This window comes from Pelobates fuscus, chromosome 3 (assembly GCF_036172605.1).
Source record: "Pelobates fuscus isolate aPelFus1 chromosome 3, aPelFus1.pri, whole genome shotgun sequence".
NCBI lineage: Eukaryota > Metazoa > Chordata > Amphibia > Anura > Pelobatidae > Pelobates > Pelobates fuscus.
This window is the reverse complement of record NC_086319.1, coordinates 29,941,641-29,961,780: the sequence shown is the minus strand read 5'-3', so window position 1 is coordinate 29,961,780 and position 20,140 is coordinate 29,941,641. Positions and strand designations below refer to the sequence as shown.

The following is a 20,140-nucleotide window of genomic DNA, read 5'->3' as shown; positions in this document are numbered from 1 at the left end:
GGAGAGAGAAGTCACTGTGTGCGCGCCTTCTCTCTCCAGCCTGGCAGCAGAGGAGGGGAGCGGGTAAAGACCGCGAGCTGAGCTGTCAGTCAGCTCAGCTCGCGACCGCGCGCATGCGTGGCAGTGTGCTCAGGACTTCACCCTCTCCCCTGCCCCCCCCCCCCCCATGATGCATTTGCTGAGATGGTTATGCTAGTGGTTATGATACATAAAGTGGCCTGGTGACCCCCGCTTTTAGTACTCTGTAGCTGTGATTATGATGCTTGGAGTGTTATTCTACATTATGTAGTGCCTGAAAAACCTTTTCTAATCTATTTGAAACAAGAAACATGATTAAATGCAGTTAAAGAAACACTATAGGGTCAGGAACACAAGCATAGGGTAAGCATTAGATTGGCTGAGAATCAATGCATTTCTATGGGTAACATTTAGTGTGTCCATGTAAAGCGTGGAGACCCAGAACGTCATGTGCAGCACTGCCCCAGGAAGCACCTCCAGTGCCCACTGGAGGTGTCTCTAGGCTGTAATGTAAACACTGCCTTTACATCAAAGAGCCTTCGGGGACAGGCTACACTCACCAGAACTACATTAATCTGTAGTTGTTCTGGCGACAATAGTTTCCTTTTAATGTACATTTTGTAACAAGCAGCAGTTGGATAACCTTTAGAAACCATTCATTGTTCTCTATCCAATTATAGCATTTACAGCACCATTTCAGAAAACGGTGAGTTCTGTAATCTTCCAGGTTGTATATCCATTTTCAATCAGTGCTGTCATTTATGCTGCCTCTTAAATGACTTGCTACAATATGAATGTGATTGTCCTATGTAATATAGTAAAGAGTGTATAGTAGTATATAATGATTTGGTCATTTGATTACAGTGTGTATTTTCATAGTTCTGGCACGTAGCAGGGGGGTTGGACTTTTTCTTTCTAACTGATTGAAAGTAGTTAAAGGGACACTGTAGTCTCCAAAACAACAAGCTTGAAGGACCACTATAGGCACCCAGACCACTTCAGCTCAATGAAGTGGTCTGAGTGCCAGAGTCCCCCTTGTTTTAACCCTGCATCTGGGGGGGGGGGGGGGGGGGTTTGTTTTCCTGGCACTATATGATCCCTTTTAATGAAGCAGTTTTAGTGTATTGATCAACCCTATAGTGCCAGGAAAACTGGTTTGTTTTCCTGGCACTATATGATCCCTTTTAATGAAGCAGTTTTAGTGTATTGATCATGCATTCAGTCTCACTGTTCAATTCACTGCCATTTAGGAGTTAAATCACTTTTGTTTCTGTTTATGCAGCCCTAGCTACACCGCCACTGGTTTTGATTCATACAGCCTGCATAAAAACAAAATGGTTTAATTTTCAATTAGATGTTATAAAATTATTATAAACTTTTTTTTTATCTCCTGCTCTGTAAATTGAACTTTAATTACATATATGAGTATCCTGCAGGGTCTAGCAAGCTATTAACAGAGCAGGAAATAAGAAATTATAAATTTAAAGGACCACTATAGTGCCAGGGAAACATACTCGTTTTCCTGGCACTATAGTGCCCCGAGGGTGCCCCCACCCTCAGGGACTCCCTCCCGCCGGGCTCTGGGGAGAGTAAAGGGTTAAAACTTACCTTTATTCCAGCGCCGGTCGGGGAGCTCTCCTCTCCGCCTCAGATTCTCCCTTTCGGCTGAATGCGCATGCGCGGCAAGAGCTGCGCACGCATTCAGCCGGTCTCATAGGAAAGCATTTACAATGCTTTCCTATGGATGCTTGCGTGCATCACGCAAGCACCTCTAGCGGCTGTCAGTGAGACAGCCACTAGAGGATTTGGAGGCTGGATTAGCCCTATTATAAACATAGCAGTTTCTCTGAAACTGCTATGTTTATAAAAAAAAAAAGGGTTAACCCTAGCTGGACCTGGCACCCAGACCACTTCATTAAGCTGAAGTGGTCCTTTAACAGAATTTGCAATAAAGGAAGCGTAAACATTCGATAGTTAAGTGTTTAGGAAAGCTGTGTAAGTCACATGCAGGGAGGTATGACTAGGGTTGCATAAACATAGTGATTCGACGCTCTGCCATTTAGGAGTTAAGACTGCAGGGGCATGATTTACACATCAAACTGCTTCATTAAGCTAAAGTTATTATAGTGACTATAGTGTCCCTTTAAAAACCAAAGGAATTGTGCCTTATTGTGTCCTTGAATCATAACCACACGCTATAGTGGTTTTGGGACTTGACATGTCACTAAAAATGTTTCCATAAAAATTGAATGTGATACTGGAGCACGCTTTTGTTGAATCTACCTCCAGAACCCTTTTCATTTCACTATGTTGTAAGAGTTACATAAGGCTGGCTTCTGTGACCTAATGACATAATGTAATTGGGAATTCCCTGTCCTGTAGGTAGGTGGATATTCAATTACAGCCTTTCAGCAGTCTTTCAGAGAAGAGTACATCAGCAGAAATACATTTGCACTAAGCACTGTAACAACCTTTCTTATTAGTATAAGATCTAAAAACAATTATAGAAGAATTATATACATATGTTTTGTAATGTGGTTCCAAGGTTTATGCAGAAGAAGTATGTTTAGTGTTGTGAGTTTCTAAACCACTTTTAGAATGGCAGATCTACTGTTTTGTTACTTTTTGCAATACTCATTAATGCAAGTGGCAGAATGAAAAGCAGTGTGGTCTATCTACTATGTATCCTTTCCTCCAATTCACATTGCTATGTTTAATTGGAGGTAGGAATTAGTGAATCTGTATTTTTCTTTTTGAGGAGTATATACATGCAAAAGTCAGATAAATCCGGTGAGACTAAAACAGTAACCCATAACCACTTCACTACCAGAATTAAGTATAAACATTTTTATTTTCATATGTTTTGCAAATTGGCTTATGGCAGAAAAATCCATTTCCCTACAGGAGTTATGGACTGAATTTCACTGTTAGCTGTTGTAAGGTCTGCAAGTTAGTTTAAAATGCGAACTTACCTCCTGACAACAGTAAAGGAAGTTTCAATGGGTGCTATCATATCATGGATTTTTTTATTTCACTATTGGCATTACATTAGAAATATCAATTATTACACGGGAGGGCACACAAACACCACTACAATACCAATAATTAACAACATTGTTAAACTATTGATAATGGGCTCACCATGAAAATCCTGATCCTCACAAGGTCTAGAATACACTATCCATTTTAGACACAGGAATACACTGTAATAAAAAAATAATCTTTTTTTGTGGATACCTTAAAAAAAAAAAAAAAAACATAAATGTGATTTATTTATAAATCACATACATAATTAGAAAAAATATTTACAATATACACAGACCTTTAAATAGCAAATCTAGACAGCAAATCACTCAGACAAATCCACAAATACAGAATGATGCCATGGTAGATACATTTAAAAAAAACAAGATCACATATAATCCAAACTCACAAATAATGGTGGGAGAAAATTAAAAAGAATATCAAATAAGCAGTCGCACCCCCTCTGGTTTCGGCACCCTTGGCATATTTCAAAGGAAGACATGGCATCCTCCCTTGAAAAAGGCCAAGTGCCAAAACGTTGTGAGGCCTTCTTAGTTAGTATCATTTTTGTTCTTCTCCCAGCGCATAGGAGCTAGTATGCACACATTCTGGGAAATGGCGGTGGGTAAGCTCCCCAGTGATGTCACAGTCACTTGAGAGTAGGGGATAAACGTATAGATAGTTTTTACAACAGCATTAAATGAGCACTTCTTCCCCCATAACAGTTTAAGATTATTTAAATTGTTGGAGTGTCTGTGCCTCTTCTTATCTTCAGGGGTAAACCGTGTGGCAAGGGTTTATCCCTGAAGTTGACGATCCAGTGCTGTGTTCTGTACCTCTAGAGTTTAAAAAAATGTGTTGAATTTACTTTGGTGCTCTGAACTTGCTTTGAAAGGAAATACATTTGAATGTCACAAGCTGCACTTTTTTTGTGCTGCTTGTTTGGTTTTCCATTGGTGCATCTTTATGACCATACATGGAGACTTAAAAACCAAAGGGGATAAAAGCTAGTTTTGGTTTCTAGTGCTGCAGGAAATAGATATGCTGTGTTAGATGTGTGTTTGTGTGTATACATTTAATTGATGTAAAAAGTGTTTGTGTGTATTTTATGTAAAGTAAAATTTCTATTTTTATTTTGAATGCCCTATTGGACTTGCTAACTAGATGGTCCCCTCCATTATGTAGTAAAATAAATAATACTTTACTGTATTGAACTATATATATATATATTATTAATTAGCAAAGATGGACAACAACTTAAAATAATGACAAAATCGATGCCAGCAGTAGACAAAAATCAAATCCTATATAAATACAATATTTTGTGGCATCCAAGTGTGTCTCTTACTTTTTGCCCATTTGTACTGCTCCTAAGCTTATGACGTCCCTCTAGCAGGAAAATTCCATAAATTTTGATATTTTGATGAATTGGTAAGCGAATAGCAAGTTTAAGCAGAATAGTGAAATTAGAAATGTTTCCATTTCTTACTTGGTAAATAATAAACCCAACATTTGCTATTATCCATATAAAAGATCCAGACACAAATGCTACATATAGGAGTGTAACATTAGGCCAAACTGCCTCAATCTGGAGTTTAAACTCTATTCTCTTCCAGTACAGCTGGAACTTACCTAGTAAATTATTGAGGTTGCCAGGTGTGTTTTATAGTTAATTTCCAGAGATCTGGGGCATATGCCTTAATTTACTAGCTTGTGAGTTGGTTACGTAGTTTAAGGTTAGAGGCAACTGAGGGACTATGCTGTAAGCAAAGGAGGAGCCATGGTGGATGGGTTAGTGGTATTAACATTTTAGTTTGGCTTTGCTCAGGAGAATCTGGATGCTGGTCTTAATCTTGAGAGAGCAGGAATATTGCTGGGAATCCACAAAAATGCTTTTCTCTAAGGAATGAAAGAGGAGAAGTAGATGATTCGGTTTGCACAATAGTCTTTTTGTTTTTTTCCTGGACTACGTGCTTAAAGAATCACTAAAGGCTCAGGAACACAAACATGTATTCCTGACCCTATAGTGGTAAAACCACCATCTAGCCCCCTGGGCCCCTCATGCCTCCATAAATATAGCAAAATCTTGCTGTAACTCTGCATGCTGTTTGCCTCAGAAAAACAAGCAGTCTGCTGACATCATCAGAAGTGGTAGCCTGATCCAATCACAGTGCTTCCCCATAGGATTCGCTGAGACTGACAGATCAGGGGCAGAGCCAGCACAATGCAAACACAGCCCTGGCCAATCAGCATCTCCTCATAGAGATTAATTGAATCAATGAATCTCGATGAGGAAAGTTGAGTGTCTGCATGCAGAGGGAGGAGATACTAAATGTTTGGATGCATTTTAGGCAGCCATAACCCAGGAAGGATCTCGAACAGAGAACTGAGGAGTGGCCAGTGAAGTTATCACTAGACTGTAATGTAAACAGTGCATTTTCTCCGAAAAGACAGTGTTTACAGCAAAAAGCCTGAAGGTAATGATTCTACTCACCAGAACAAATTCAATAAGCTGTAGTTGTTCTGGTGACTATAGTGTCCCTTTTAAAGGAGCACTGTAGCAATACAAGCATGTATTCTTGATGATGTCATGACCTGCACACACATTGAGATGACGTGAACTGTGTGTCCCGATAATATCCCCTACCTGGGCAGGATGCTGTGGATTTAAGAAGACCCCCAGTCACTTCAATAAAGGCAGTGGATGCCACCCGTACGCAATTCATTAAAGGCACAGAGTGTCAACGTGCCTACTGCAGCCTTAACCCCTCCTGCAGCAAATTGTGATTGCCCTAACCCGCTGCTACACCAATCTGCTACATCCCTGTCCTGCTTGTGGGACAGGCAAGAATTGGCCTCTTTGTCGGTAAAGCAGTGTTTGGAATGGTTGGAGGAAATAGGGAGATGAGTTTGCCTGATCAATTATTTAAATATTTGAGTTTTTCTTAGCTGCCTGTCTAATATATGGTTAAAGGGACACTCCAGGCACCCAGACCACTTCTGCCCATTGTAGTGGTCTGTGTGCCAACTCCCACTACCCTTAACCCTGCAAGTGTAATTATTGCATTTTTCAAAAACTGCAATATTTACCTTGCTGGGTTAACTCCTCCTCTAGTGGCTGTCTACTAGACAGCCACTAGAGGGCACTTCCGTGTTTATAGCACATGAAAAGTGTGCTATAACGTCGCTGGACGTCCTCACACTACGTGAGGACCTCCTGCGTCGCTGAAATCCCCATAGGAAAGCATTGAACGCCTTTTTAAGTGCTTTCCTATGGGAACGTCTAATGCACATTAGGTCTCACCCCGCCGGCGGCCGCGCATGCTCAATAGGTCTCCCCCGCCAGATGACGTCGGCAGGGGAGGAGCGTGGGCGGACCCTGACCCAGCGCCGAGGGACATCGGCGCTGGATACAGGTAAGTCACTAAGGGGTTTTAACTTGGGATGGGGGGTGGGAGGGAGAGGGGACCTGCAGTGCCAGGAAAAAGGTTTGTTTTCCTGCCACTGGAGAGTGCCTTTAATACAAAGAGGAAACCAATTTTACGTCAAGTAAAATTTCTATTTTTGTTTTAAAAGCCCTATTGGGCATTGCTAACTGGGTGGTCCTCTCCATTATATAGTAAAATGAATAGTACTTTACTGGAATCGCGTGCTGAGAAAGCTCCTCTTACTGGATTTGACACCTCAGTTGTCACACCCTCTCTTGCCCGGTTTAATCAAATGGTCCTCATATAGAAACATTTGATTTTACTGTTCACAACACAAGAGTGCATGCGGGAAGCTTATTACATCTGTTGCCAGAGCACAGACGACTGACTTAATCCTTGAACAGAACTTGCATTAGGCATCCTGGAACAGAGTTCCAGTCCACATGTGCTGGTGTTACAACTGGCACCCGGCTCAAAAGTGGGTATGTCTCTGGATGTCCAGTGTTTCAAGCAGATACACAGCACACACCGATTCCTACCACCATGACCATTTCTGAAAGCAGAAGTGGTCATCGTGGTTGGGTTAACTCTTTGAATCAAGGCCTTTATTTGTAATTTTCTGCTAATTTACTTTAGCAGTTTCTTGTTTTCTTCAAATTAACTTTTTCATACAACTTCCTCTCTGTAAACTAGGCGCTTGTATTTTCTAACAAAGGATTTCTGTTTAGAGAAGTGTTTCATCATCTATGTTCTTGCTGAGTAACAGTTGTTGGATTTTCAGTTGTTTTTTTGTGTCTGTCTTATTTAGGTCCGTGTTGCAGCAAAGTTTATAATCCATGCGCCACCAGGAGAATTCAATGAAGTTTTTAACGGTGAGTTATCATCTTTTCTGCATGTGCCGCACACCACTCAATTGCTATTTACACAGAACTGTTAGCATTCAATCAACAGTTTATAAACTGCTAAAATAACATCGAGCTGCTCTTAAACAGGTTGGGTTTATGAACGCAGGTTTATTACTAGGAATTGTAAAGGGCTATTAGTTATGTGTATAGAAACTGAATAGAATATATTGGCTAACTGGCCCCGATAGGTTCACATTTTTCTCTATGCATCTCCCCTGTACATGTTAAGATTCTATTTACATTTAACAATTAACTTGTGGCAACATATCAAAATAAAGGTTGTTTTGTAAAAACTTTTATTTATTGGTATGTAAATTCCCTGTCAGTCATTACTAGGGTTTTGGAGCCAGTACATAAAACCTTTGACTCTATGTATATACCTCCGACTCCCAATATTATATGCAACATATGCAATATGCAATATTATGCAGTTACCGTATTATTGCAATTTTAGGCCTGGTTCTAAGGTTTTATTATTATACTCCATGCTTTCACCCTTCCCATACCTTTTCATCATTTCCAATTTCTTTAATAAAGAAATAGAATTTCTGGAGTGCTTACTATCACTGCATTCCTTCGATTATGTATGCTTAGAAGTAATTATTTACTCTTTATGGACAAATTTTGAAAGAACTAGCAGATGGCATTGCAGCTTGCGGTATCGTATAATTCATATATAAACAGAGCTGACTGCAGTAAAACATTCACGCCATCTATCTGCAAGAAATGGAAACTGCATCCTAATGGTTCTGCAAGAAATGGAAACTGCATCCTAATGGTTCTGCAAGAAATGGAAACTGCTTCCTAATGTTTTTTTTGGTTTACGTTTACTGTCTGACCATCATTAAAGGGACACTATAGTCACCAAAACAACTTTAGCTTTTTGAAGCAGTTTTGTTGTATCATTTCCCTGCAGTGTCACTGCTCAATACTCTGCCATTTTGGAGTTAAATCACTTTGTTTATGTACCCTAGTCACGCCTCCCTGCAAGCATCTTCCACAGCCTTCCTAAACACTTCCTGTAAATGTTTATACTTCCTTCTTTGCAAATTCTTTTTAATTTAAATTGTATTTTATTCCTACACTGTTGATAACTTGCTAGACCCCACAGAAGCCTCCTGCGTATGATTTTAAAGTTCACTTTAGAGAGCAGACAGAACTTTTAAAGTAAGTTACATCTAATTGAAATTGAAACCATTTTTCCATTTTTTTCTTTCATGCATGGAGTGAGTCACAGCCAGGGAAGGTGTGGCTAGGGCTGCATGGACAGAAACACAAGGGATTTCACTTCTAAATTCCAGAGAATTGAGCCGTGAGACTGCAGGATTATGATCTATACACTAGAACTGCTTCATTAAGCTAAAGTTGTTTTAGTGACTGTAGTATCCCTTTAATATTAATTACTCTTATAATAAAACAGAATACAGTAAGTAAAACAATATGTGTGAAATTTTTTATTATGAAGCAGGACTATGGAACTTTTTATACAAGAGAGAGACCTTTTTTTTTTTTAAAAGGGATGAGGGGGGGGGGAGAGTTGCTGAAGAAAAACAGCCCTGGTGTGTTCCCTTGTTAGATTAATTAAATGACTAACTTGAATTTTATCTCTCATTCAGATGTTCGGTTCCTGCTAAACAATGACAACTTACTCAGGGAAGGTGCTGCCCAGTAAGTGTGAGCTATTTCCTTCACTTGTTCTAATTCAAAACATTACATATCTGAAGAAAAGCAGTGCTTTTTAAAACTGATTTTAACGGGAGACTGTAGCCAATAGAACCATTTCATCTCATCACGCTGTCTCTTTATTCAGTATTAAACCATTTTCTTAAAACTACTTGAGATATGGCTAAGGCAGAGATGTGTCTGTGTGTATAATTCATCAAGGGAATGTGTTTGACTTGCATCTTTAAAGCGGTTTGTGGTTGGTTACTTATGTTTTGGAAGTACAGAATAAGGCAATGACATTGAAGAAAATTAGAATGCAATGCGAACACCATAAAATAAAATTATTTGCCCAGGTCATGTATTGGCAGAAAGCTGTCTGTACAAATCTCTCCATCTAGTGACTTAATGTTTTGAAACTTATTTTTAAAAACATTTTTTTGTTGTCTTTACTATAAGTAATCAAAATAACTTGGACAACTCATGTAGCAATCTAGGAATATAATATTCTATAATTGTTAATCCTTTGTCCAACTTGTTCATTTTCTCTTTGTTTGCAATTGTAGTGCATTTGCACAGTACAACTTGGATCAATTCACTCCTGTCAAAATTGATGGCTATGACGATCAGGTATGAACACTGTTTGAGTCTTGTATCTTAGATTGTGCTTCATTAATTTAAGATGTATTTTACCAGCACCTATACTGACATTTGTCCAAAAGGGCTTTATGGCATATTCAGATTCAGCACTAAATGAAGTAAATGCATTTGGTGATGATTTTATAGTATGTACATGCTTTGTGATTATAGGAGGGTATTTAAGCTGCATGTTTACATGGTTTATTCCTGTTGGTCCTTTCGTGGCCATTCACTATCTTACTGTATCCACATCTGTGATTTTATTGAGGCAAGTTTGTTAAGAAAATGCTTCCCTTTCTAATGACTGTGGAAGCTTGGATCTAGTAGATAAAATATATGTCTATACTTTTATTTATTTCATGTTTATTTTTACACATATAATGCCTTTTTCCATGTACACTCCACTTTTTTTCTTTCCCATCCCAAAGGCTTTGAAATTAGGTTCATAAAATAACAAATGGGGAATTTGGATTTTTAGGCTTCTCCAAGTACATCCAATGTGAAAACCGGGCTTAGTCCCTATCCTAACTGCCATATGTTTAATATAACCTATCCCTCTCCCACTTGCAAGTATATGCAGCAGGATTGATAACATTCTGACTCTTGTACCATTATGCTAGTATGTCACTGCTGAGTCAGATATTTGCTTTGCACTGGTCCCAGGTAACAAGCTCTGGCAAGTTCAAAGAGCCCAACACCAACCATCAGTCGGGTCACTTATTAAACATGCATGGGCCTGCTCCCAGGAATCGGCATGTGCAAGTCTGTTCACATCAGCCCATTGTAGTATAGTTCCTGGCTGCCAGAACGACAGGGTTACTATGGATTACTTTTTTAAAGCCCTGTTCAGATGTCACAGAGTTCGGTTATTGGACTACTCATTCGCACATGTTGGCAAAGAAAGATACCCTATTTAGTGGCTCTACTCTTGGGTGGAGCTGTAGTATAGCTATATTGGAGGAGGAAGTTGCTCATTTGCGTTAGAGGACATACTCCAAGGTACACTATAAAACATCTGTTGTCATTCTGTTTGTGTTTTATTATAGGTATTAATAACAGAACATGGTGATCTGGGTAATGGGAGATTCTTGGGCCCGAAAAATAGGATTTCTTTCAAATTTGATCACTTAAGAAAGGAAGCGAGTGATACGCGGCCCTATGAAGGAGAAAATGCAATTGAATCCTGGAGAAACACTGTAGATGCTGCCACAAGATCCTATGTTAAAGACCATTACCCTAATGGGGTTTGCACTGTAAGTTTCACAATAATATGTTCACAAATATATATATTTTTTTATATTTTATTTGTTTTCTTTCCTCTTATTAGGCATGACTTACGGTATTTATTGTTGAATTTACAATGAGACAGCATCCTCAGTACGCACCAGCAAGTCCTAATTGTCAGTAATCTACTTCTCCAGTTTGACTGAGGAACATTTAGTGTCTATATGACTGGTTCTCATGCCACCTCAAAGTATGCCACATACACGTTGAATTCAGGGCTGTAAATACATTGATTTGGTCTTTAACATGTGTTTCTTAATAAGTGTCAGCGTTTAAATTAGGCATCCCTTATGACAATTAATTAAATCTAATAAGTCAATTTGTCTAGATGAATGTAAATGTCACATTTACTTTAAGCCCTACTAATCTGTTGATAAAGATTAGAAAAAAAGTATTTGTGCTTTGGAACTTTTTCTCTCACTGCAGTGTCTCTAGATTATAGATCTGCTGGAGTTCCCGGGAATTGTAGTCCACATTAGCGCTGGTGACCTCTCCTCCCCCGCCTACGTCAGCTCCCGAGTGGAGCCGCATGCGCGGCTAGAGCCGCTCGCACATTCTAACAGTCCATAGGAAATCATTTCTCAATGGATGTTCTGCACGCTGGATGCGAATTTCGCATCCAGCGTCGAGGAAGCGCCTCTAGCGGCTGTCAGGAAGACAGCCTCTAGAGGCTGGATTAACCCTGCCATGTAAACCTATGTTTACATCTGAATGGTTAAAGACTGGGGTACCTGGCACCCAGACCACTTCATTGAGCTGAAGTGGTCTGGGTGACTAAAATGTCCCTTTAAACAACCAGGAAGTAATGGCATCCAAGGAGTATACCAAGGTTAATTTATAAAAGTGGTATACACAAAATTGAGGATGCAGCTGTGAATCTACAAAAAATATGGAACAAATAATAGTGTAACACTGTATAACAGGGTACAAATGTGCTGTATTAGATATAACTCACAGGATGGATGAATTAATAACGCCCAAGGGTGCCTCCCGTGATGTTGGTGGGGGGGCGAAATCACTGCTTCTGCTCCCAGGAAAACGGAGTTGGACCTGGTACCATAACAGCTTGTACATATATTTATTATATTTTTAAATAAAGAAGGAATTTGTTTACTCCATATCCTGAGTCCAACTCCGTTTTCCTGGGAGCAGAAGCCGTGATTTCGCCCCCCACCTACATCACGGGAGGCACCCTTGGGCGTTATTAATTCATCCATCCTGTGAGTTATATCTAATACAGCGCATTTGTACCCTGTTATACAGTGTTACACTATTATTTGTTCCATATTTTTTTGTATATCAACAGCTGCATCCTCAATTTTGTGTATACCTTTTCTATATTGGAGGGATAATTGCTGGGATATCCCTGGAGGAAGCTGTAACCACTGTCTAATACGATAAGTGTTTCTCACCTCCTTGTTTTATGTGCAAGGGTGATTGTTTTTGTTCTAAATATACATAATTTATAAAAGTGCCAGTTTCTACCAAAATCTGCACAGTTTTTAAAATGAAATAAGGACACACTCTTCACACATAAAACACTTCAGCAAGCTAAAGTGCTGTAGTTGTTTGCAGTGTTCATATAATAAGCATGAGCATATCCTATTGTTTGAATTATTCCTTTTAATCATCATTCCCCAGTAATTTCCAAAATCAAGTAATTAAGTGGTTCGTTTGATCTTTGTTTGTCAACTATAGGCAATTTTATTTGCTTCTCAAGCCACTAACTGATTTTATATATGGACCACATATTGTCACTTTTCATAGTTTGACTATGCCTCTGGAGCATAATATGCTTCCCATAAAATGGAAGATGTTTCTCTGAGCTATACCTCTGTCACACTGAGTATTGTGATTGTATTATTGAACTTTATAAAATGCCTATGACGGAGTTTGATAGAGCAATCTGAATGTCACCCTCATTAATTCAGAAAGGTCAAGCTTCAGTTGTTATCCAGTGTATGATAACTGTAAGGAATGTTTGTCACTCACTGTTAAATTGTGCATTTTATTCACCTCATATGCCAACACTTCAAAATAATGTTTTGGTTAGAGGAACATTCAAAACATCAGAACCACCAAAGCTTGTTGTAGAAGAACGATTTAGAATGGTTTGACTTCGTGCCTCTGGTCTGCTGGGTGTTGCCCTCATCCTTTTCTTAGCAGTTGAACCAGGTCATGGCTGAGAATGTCCAATGTAAGCTGCGGCCTGCGCCTTAGCTCAGGATAGAAAGCTACCCTGTAGCTGTGATGAAAGCAGGGAATGATGACTGCAAACTCAAGTAAAAACTCAATCTGTTCTAAACTGTTTGACTACTTACTGTTGGAGAGCTCTAGGGCACTACATGCACCATAACCTCTACAACGCTCTGTAGTGGTTATAGTACTTTGAGTGTTCTTTTTTTTAAGCTTCTAATTATTAATCTCTCAGCATTTATTTTTTGTTATTAAATTTAGTCTTTATAAACCTTCACTATACGCTGCTCTACGTGTTTTGTTCACGTTCCTTATAGTTTTATAATACTGCTGAGTTATAGAGTGGGGAATTGTTATGCTGTAGTAAGGTGGAGAATGGGGTGTCTAAGTCCAAATCTAAATAAAATCTTTATGAAAACTTCCATTGCATTGAGATTTGACTGAAACTCCAAAGCAACAAAAGACATTGTAAGACCAATTAAGTGAGCAAGATACAGAGAGCTACAGGAAGGAGTGTTATTAACCCACTCAAAAACAAATACCTTTCCCAATTTGTGGTTTGCCTTATGTGGTTAACATTGGAGTAACATTGTTGGTGATGACACTATTTTAAAATGTTATGTCCAATTATCACCCTGTTGTAGAACAACATTTTTAGGAAATGGCAAGAATTTCCTGGAAATCTACCCCTGTGAAATATGAACATGATTTCTGTTAATAGAAAAATGAGCAAGTGATGTTTAAGCAAGTGATGCCTTAAAGACCCAAAAAGTTTCATGTTCTTTAGAAAGAGAACCCGCATGAAAACCACTTCATGCAGTTGTTACACAAACTCTCATGTCCAATTGTAGATTTGAGAGTTAGTCAGGATTCTAAATTAATGTTCTATATTTAAACAAGTATTTTCGCTTTTGTCAAGGTGTACGGCAAAACAATTGATGGACAGCAAACCATAATCGCTTGCATAGAGAGTCATCAGTTTCAAGCAAAGAATTTCTGGTAAGTATAAAAATTATAAACTGTGTCAAAAATCCTTTAACAATGAGAGCACATGCCTGCCTTTCAGACTTTTTAAAGTGGTTTGTTGCGGTTTATAAAAAGTAGATTTGTCATGCAGAAGGTTGTAGTAATATTCTAAACCCTAATAAAGGAGGGTACTGGGCACCATAATTACTACATGCTGATTTAGTGGTTATGGTGCCATTAGGCTGTGTGTGCTGTCCCAAGTTCTTTGTCAATCCATGTTCGAGTACAATATCAGCTTGAGCAGTTCTGCTAAACAGGGGCTGTCATCACCACTAAGGTATTTATGGCATATCTTTAAAGGGACACTATAGTCTTCAGAACCAATACAGCTTAATGTAGCGGTTCTGGTGTCTACAGCATGTCCCTGTGGTGTTAGCATTGCTGGCTAGTAACACCTCTAGTAGCAGTCACTCAGACAGCCACTAGGGGTGCTTCCTAGTCCAGTAATACACAGCACTGGCGTTCAGCGTCTCCACATTCTGCATGGAGACGTCAAACATTCCCTGTACAGATGCATTGATTCATGCATTGAGGAGATGCCGATTGGAGCAGCGCGGCTTTTTGCCATGCTAGCACAATAGCCTCACAGTGCTTACAATGCTTTCCTATAGAGATTATGGGATGTGAAATGAAGGGTGCAGAAAATTTGAAGGTAGTATCAAATTAATGCACTGTGCATTAAACTAGTTTCCAATGGTATGGCACAATCAGGGTTCCCTGGGCACCTGTACCCTTGCTGTCCAGTATAAATTTTGCCCATGTTTGGATGGTATTAATTGACTGATTATCTTGGCTGACGCACTGAGCCAGTGCTTGGGAGAAATTGATTAGTAGATATGCTTTAAAAGTGCAAAACAGACGGGCTTCCATCGTGTTATGTCTTTTTATTATATGCAATGGAAACAAGAATTAAAAAGCAGTCTGGCAAATTGTGTGTGGAAGCCACAGAGGAGGACTTGTGGTGGTACTTGGTGGCCAAAGCAGGAAGTAAGTACACATGGAGTACAAGGCTGTTTAAGGCAGGTCTTCCATAACATTTGTTAAAATAAAACATTGAACTTTCTCTATTGGCCTATTTCTATTGTCTATTTCTATTAACCAGACACAATGCACAGGGTACCTTTTTTAATTATCTTTTTCCTTATTAGGAGGTGGTAAGAATGCACAGTTCTAGTATTTTTGCATGTTGTAGTAATAACGGAGTAGTGAACTTCTATCTTAATTGTTAAGGTACTGAAGATTACCCCTTTTTAAATTTTAAGTGCTATTATTTAAGTTGTTGCTGTTACATTTATTGCATTTAATTTATTCTCCAGGAATGGACGTTGGAGGTCAGAATGGAAGTTTACAATCACACCATCAACTACAAAAGTGGTTGGCATTTTAAAAATTCAGGTAATGAAAAATATTTTACTACAATTTCTTTGGAATTCCTTATTTAAAGGGACACTGTAGTCCCCAGAACAGCTACAGCTTAATGCAGTTGTTCTGATGAGTATAGGCAGTCCCTGCAGGCTGTTTGCAGTAAACACTGTCTTTACAGAGAAAAGGCAGTGTTAACATTACAGCTTAGGGGCTCCTCCAGTGGCTTATTTGGGCAGTGCTGCTTTCAGGGGCAGTGCTGCACATTGTGCAGCACTGGCAATCAGTGTCTCCACCCTCTGCATGGAGACGCTAAACTTTGCTCATAGAGATGCATTGATTCATTACATCTCTATGAGGAGATGCTGTTTGGCTAAGGTAGTTGGTTCCACCCCCAGTTTGCTTCCTTGTTTGAGATAATCTGAATTGACAATCTCAGAGATCATTGCTTCTGATTATGTCAGCCATGGAGGCATATCCAGGGCACAGCCAGTGCCAGCAGACTGGGATAAAGGTCAAATTTTACTATAGTGTCAGGGATACATGTTTGTGTTCATGACCCTATATTGTTACTTTAACTATCTTAACTAATTCTGGGTCACAGCACATGTGCCCTAGTATTTAATGTTTTTTTTTTCTACAACTTTTCTACCTTATTAGTATTATGAGGTTGATAATAGCTGATGATCCAAAATCTGTCAGTTAACATTAGTGTGTGTGTGTGTATAGAAATATTACCGAAAACTGTTTACAAAATATTGAAGTAAGGTGAACAGAATATATTATAAATATGTCGGTCCAAAAAATGTTTGCTTCACAAAACATTTGTTTTGACAACAGAAATCATATGACTGAAAATTTGTTTTTTTTTGTTTTTGTTTTTCTGGGGATAATATTGAATATAGCAGTCTTTAAAAAAATCTGCAATGTATTTAATGTGAAGTAATAATATATTTTATTAATAGGTTCATTATTATGAAGATGGTAACGTGCAGCTTGTGAGCCATAAAGACGTAGAAGAGTCATTAACAGTGTCTGTAAGTACATCTGGATCTGCTAGAGTTCATGAAGTGGTTGTTTTTGATCTTTCTTGTATTGTGTGTTTGTATGTGCTAGTAAGTATCCTCAAAGCTGACTGCATAGAGAAAGTATACAGTTGGAGACTGCACCTTACTCTGCAATATATAATTAATTTTAAAATTTTTGTATCAGATTAAAAAACAGAACTTTTTCATGTGTTTTTCCCCTTGAACCCCTTAAGGACCAAACTTCTGGAATAAAAGGGAATCGTGACATGTCACACGTCATGTGTCCTTAAGGGGTTAAAAGCGGCACTGCCCCCCATGAATTCTTCAAAGTCCTTGGACGGTGACAGTGCCGCTTTAAATGGTTTACTTAGCATAATTCTAATGTAAGTAAACAATGTAAAATACAGAGCTTTCTTTGAAGCTTTGACACTGCTTTCTTCAGACCATTAGTTTCTTTAATTACACGTTGGATCATGTGTTATTACTGTGTTTGGGGTACATGACTACGTAGCCTTGTACGATTATAAAATGTACCTTTTTTAGTGTGTGTGTGTGTGTGTGTATTAAAATGCACAAGGGAGCAATACACAATTATGCAATTTTATTTATTTTTAATTTGTTTAATTTAAAAAAAAAAAATAAAAAATTATTCCATCTAATCCCTTTTTCATTTTAGAATGAAGTCCAGACTGCTAAAGAATTCATCAAGATCATAGAGGATGCAGAAAATGAGTATCAGGTTCGTACCTAACGTTAATATCCCATCATGGTTGGCAATACAGAAATGGGGTGGAAAAACTCATTGTATTTGTGTTTGTACTGTTTATATTTAACCATTCCAATCTTATAGTAACGTTTGTAGGTTGTAAATATGTATTGCATAGTACTGTGAAATGGTGTTGGCAATCTTATCACAGAACTTTTGCTTGTCATCAAAAAATAAGAGAGAGGACCTTGGAGCTACATTGCGCTTACCACAAATAATACATTTGTGAAATTTAAATAATTCAAAAATGTTGCCAAATGTTTAAAGGGAAACTCCAGTGTTTCCTGGCACTGGAGGGTCCCTCTCCCTCCCACCCCCCAATCCCCGGTTACTGAAGGGGTGAAAACCCCTTCAGTGACTTACCTGAGGCAGCGGTGATGTCCCTCGCCGCTGTCTCCGCCTCCGCGACGCTCCTCCTCTTCATTACGTCGGCCCGGTGGGCGAGACTGATCTCGCCCACCGGCCGAGGGGACCTAATGCGCAGGCGCGGCAATGCCGCGCGTGCGCATTACGTCTCCCCATAGGAAAGCATTGAAAAATCATTTCAATGCTTTCCTACGGAGTTTTGAGCGACGCTGGAGGTCCTCACACAGCGTGAGGACATCTGTGCTAGAAACCAGGAAGTTCCCTCTAGTGGCTGTCTAATAGACAGCCACTTGAGGTGGAGTTAACCCTGCAAGGTAATTATTGCAGTTTATAAAAATCTGCAATAATTACACTTGCAGGGTTAAGAGTAGTGGGGGTTGGCACCCAGACCACTCCAATGAGCAGAAGTGGTCTGGGTGCCTAGAGTGTCCCTTTAACATAGTGTGTTGGTAATCTTACCTGTAATTAATATTTAACCATTGAATTATTTTTTATTTTGTAAACCACCTTTTTCATTGTATGATGTGTGTGTGAATATAAATGAGAGGAAATTATCAAGTTAAAAAATACAACTAAAATTGGACCTGAAAGCAAAGCCAAGTTTGAGAATGTTTCTAACTTAACTATTTTAGTCTAAAATTCCTGATTTTTTTTTTTGATTTTTTTTTTACTTTCGTGACGTAAAGTTACAATTTTAATAAAGACAGGAGGCAGGTATTATGCTTTAACTTTCCTTAATACTCTTATAGCAGCCAATATGAAAAACTTCTTGAAATAATGATTTAACAATAAAACCATTTGAAATGCTATGAGCATAACTGCCGTTAACATATCAACCATTCACAGCCAAGTCTAGTCTAAGACTCCACATGTCAAGGCTCCCACAATCCTTTAATTATAGAAATTGGAGAGGTTGTAAATGAAATGTCTTCCCTCTGGGTTAACCTCTTAGCAGTGTAAGTCTCACTTTTGATAACTGCAGTTTAAACACACTGCTTCACATTTTATTTCATCTGCAGACTGCGATCAGTGAGAACTACCAGACTATGTCGGACACTACATTCAAAGCCTTACGTCGGCAGCTGCCAGTTACACGTACGAAGATTGACTGGAACAAGATTCTTAGTTACAAAATCGGAAAAGAAATGCAGAACGCCTAACATTGCATGACTGGATCATTTTAGTGTCTGTGCATACAAATAAACATGATTGCTATAAAGTATTCGGAACTGCCAAGTTGCCTGGTCAGCATGGCCTTTTGCTATGGAAAAGAAATCATTATAATTAAACTAACTGGGCTATAGCACAAAATTTACTTTTATCAGTTTTCTCTCCGTTGGTATACATATTTTGTTTAGGTTTTTCTTTTTTTCTGTTTGAGGCAAAGTGTTTAATTTGATTTCTGGGGTTGGTACATTTGCAAGCTTTTTAATTCTTTTTTTTCCTTTGCAGATGTTTGAGAGGGAGCAGTGATATATTTTTTTAAATTCTGAATTACAGTCTCAATGAATGACAGTAATACTAAATCCCAACTCTAGCTTCTCTAAAAGAGCTCATATACATAGATAACCGAGAAATAAATAGATCTATATGTGTATGCAAAGGTTATGTGACGTGCGTAATTCTGTATGCTGCCAATCCACCAAGTCCTATTTTTGTTTGATGGCCATGACTAGAATTCTAACGCTGTTAAAAATAAATAATAGTAATAAACGAGGCAGAGCATTACTAACGTTTAAAATGTTATCTTGCTTCTATTTTCCTTTGCATCTCAGAACTGTTTTCTCTGTAATGACGGGCCTATTGGAGAAATAAAAAGCACATCCCATAACCTTTACAAACACAGCCGAACATGTCTTAGTTTACTATTTAATGTATCACCATGTGTATTATGGCATTATTGACCTTTTAATATTGTGGCATCTCAAGATGTAGCCTTTCCCATGGGTCATGTTACGTGTAAAGCCATGAAGCTTTGAATGCCTGGTGCCAGTCCGGGGGTGAAACATCTTGCTTTCATCCTTTTTCAAGTCCTCAATTTGCCTTTAATTCATTCATTGTACTCACTGTGAGTGCTGTCAACATATGCAGACTTTTCTATCGGTCTATATAAGACAAACATTGGTGGCATTGATCTGAAATTAAAGTACTTTTCTTTCACTAGCGCTTTTTTTTTTCTATCTAAAACCTGCTCCAAAAGCCAAGCCAACCTTGAAGGTTATTTCACAAATTGATTAAATCATAGATTGCTTGAACATCTTCCGTGCTATGCTCCTGTGACAGCTTTTTAAATTTGCTTGCAATCCCTCTGCCCTCAACTATGTCTTTAATGATACACTCAGCAATGTATTATAACACAGTAAATTGTAATATATACATATATACATACTTTGATATATCTCTGTATAGATATATCTGTTTTCATTATACTGTCTG

At 38.6% G+C, this 20,140-nt stretch overlaps 1 protein-coding gene across 1 annotated transcript in view; it reads left to right on the top strand.

Moving 5' to 3' along the window:
• Positions 1–19,867, top strand: part of CAPZA2 (capping actin protein of muscle Z-line subunit alpha 2) — a 30,101-nt gene extending 10,234 nt beyond the window's left edge. Inside the window, exons 2-10 of the mRNA XM_063446850.1 lie at positions 7,279–7,342; positions 8,992–9,043; positions 9,604–9,667; positions 10,723–10,929; positions 14,076–14,155; positions 15,499–15,577; positions 16,510–16,581; positions 17,249–17,311; positions 18,724–19,867. Of these exons, the coding sequence (XP_063302920.1) occupies positions 7,279–7,342; positions 8,992–9,043; positions 9,604–9,667; positions 10,723–10,929; positions 14,076–14,155; positions 15,499–15,577; positions 16,510–16,581; positions 17,249–17,311; positions 18,724–18,864 (822 nt within the window). The 3' untranslated portion in view covers positions 18,865–19,867. The remainder of the gene's footprint in view (positions 1–7,278; positions 7,343–8,991; positions 9,044–9,603; positions 9,668–10,722; positions 10,930–14,075; positions 14,156–15,498; positions 15,578–16,509; positions 16,582–17,248; positions 17,312–18,723) is intronic.
• The last annotated feature ends 273 nt before the right edge of the window (positions 19,868–20,140 follow it).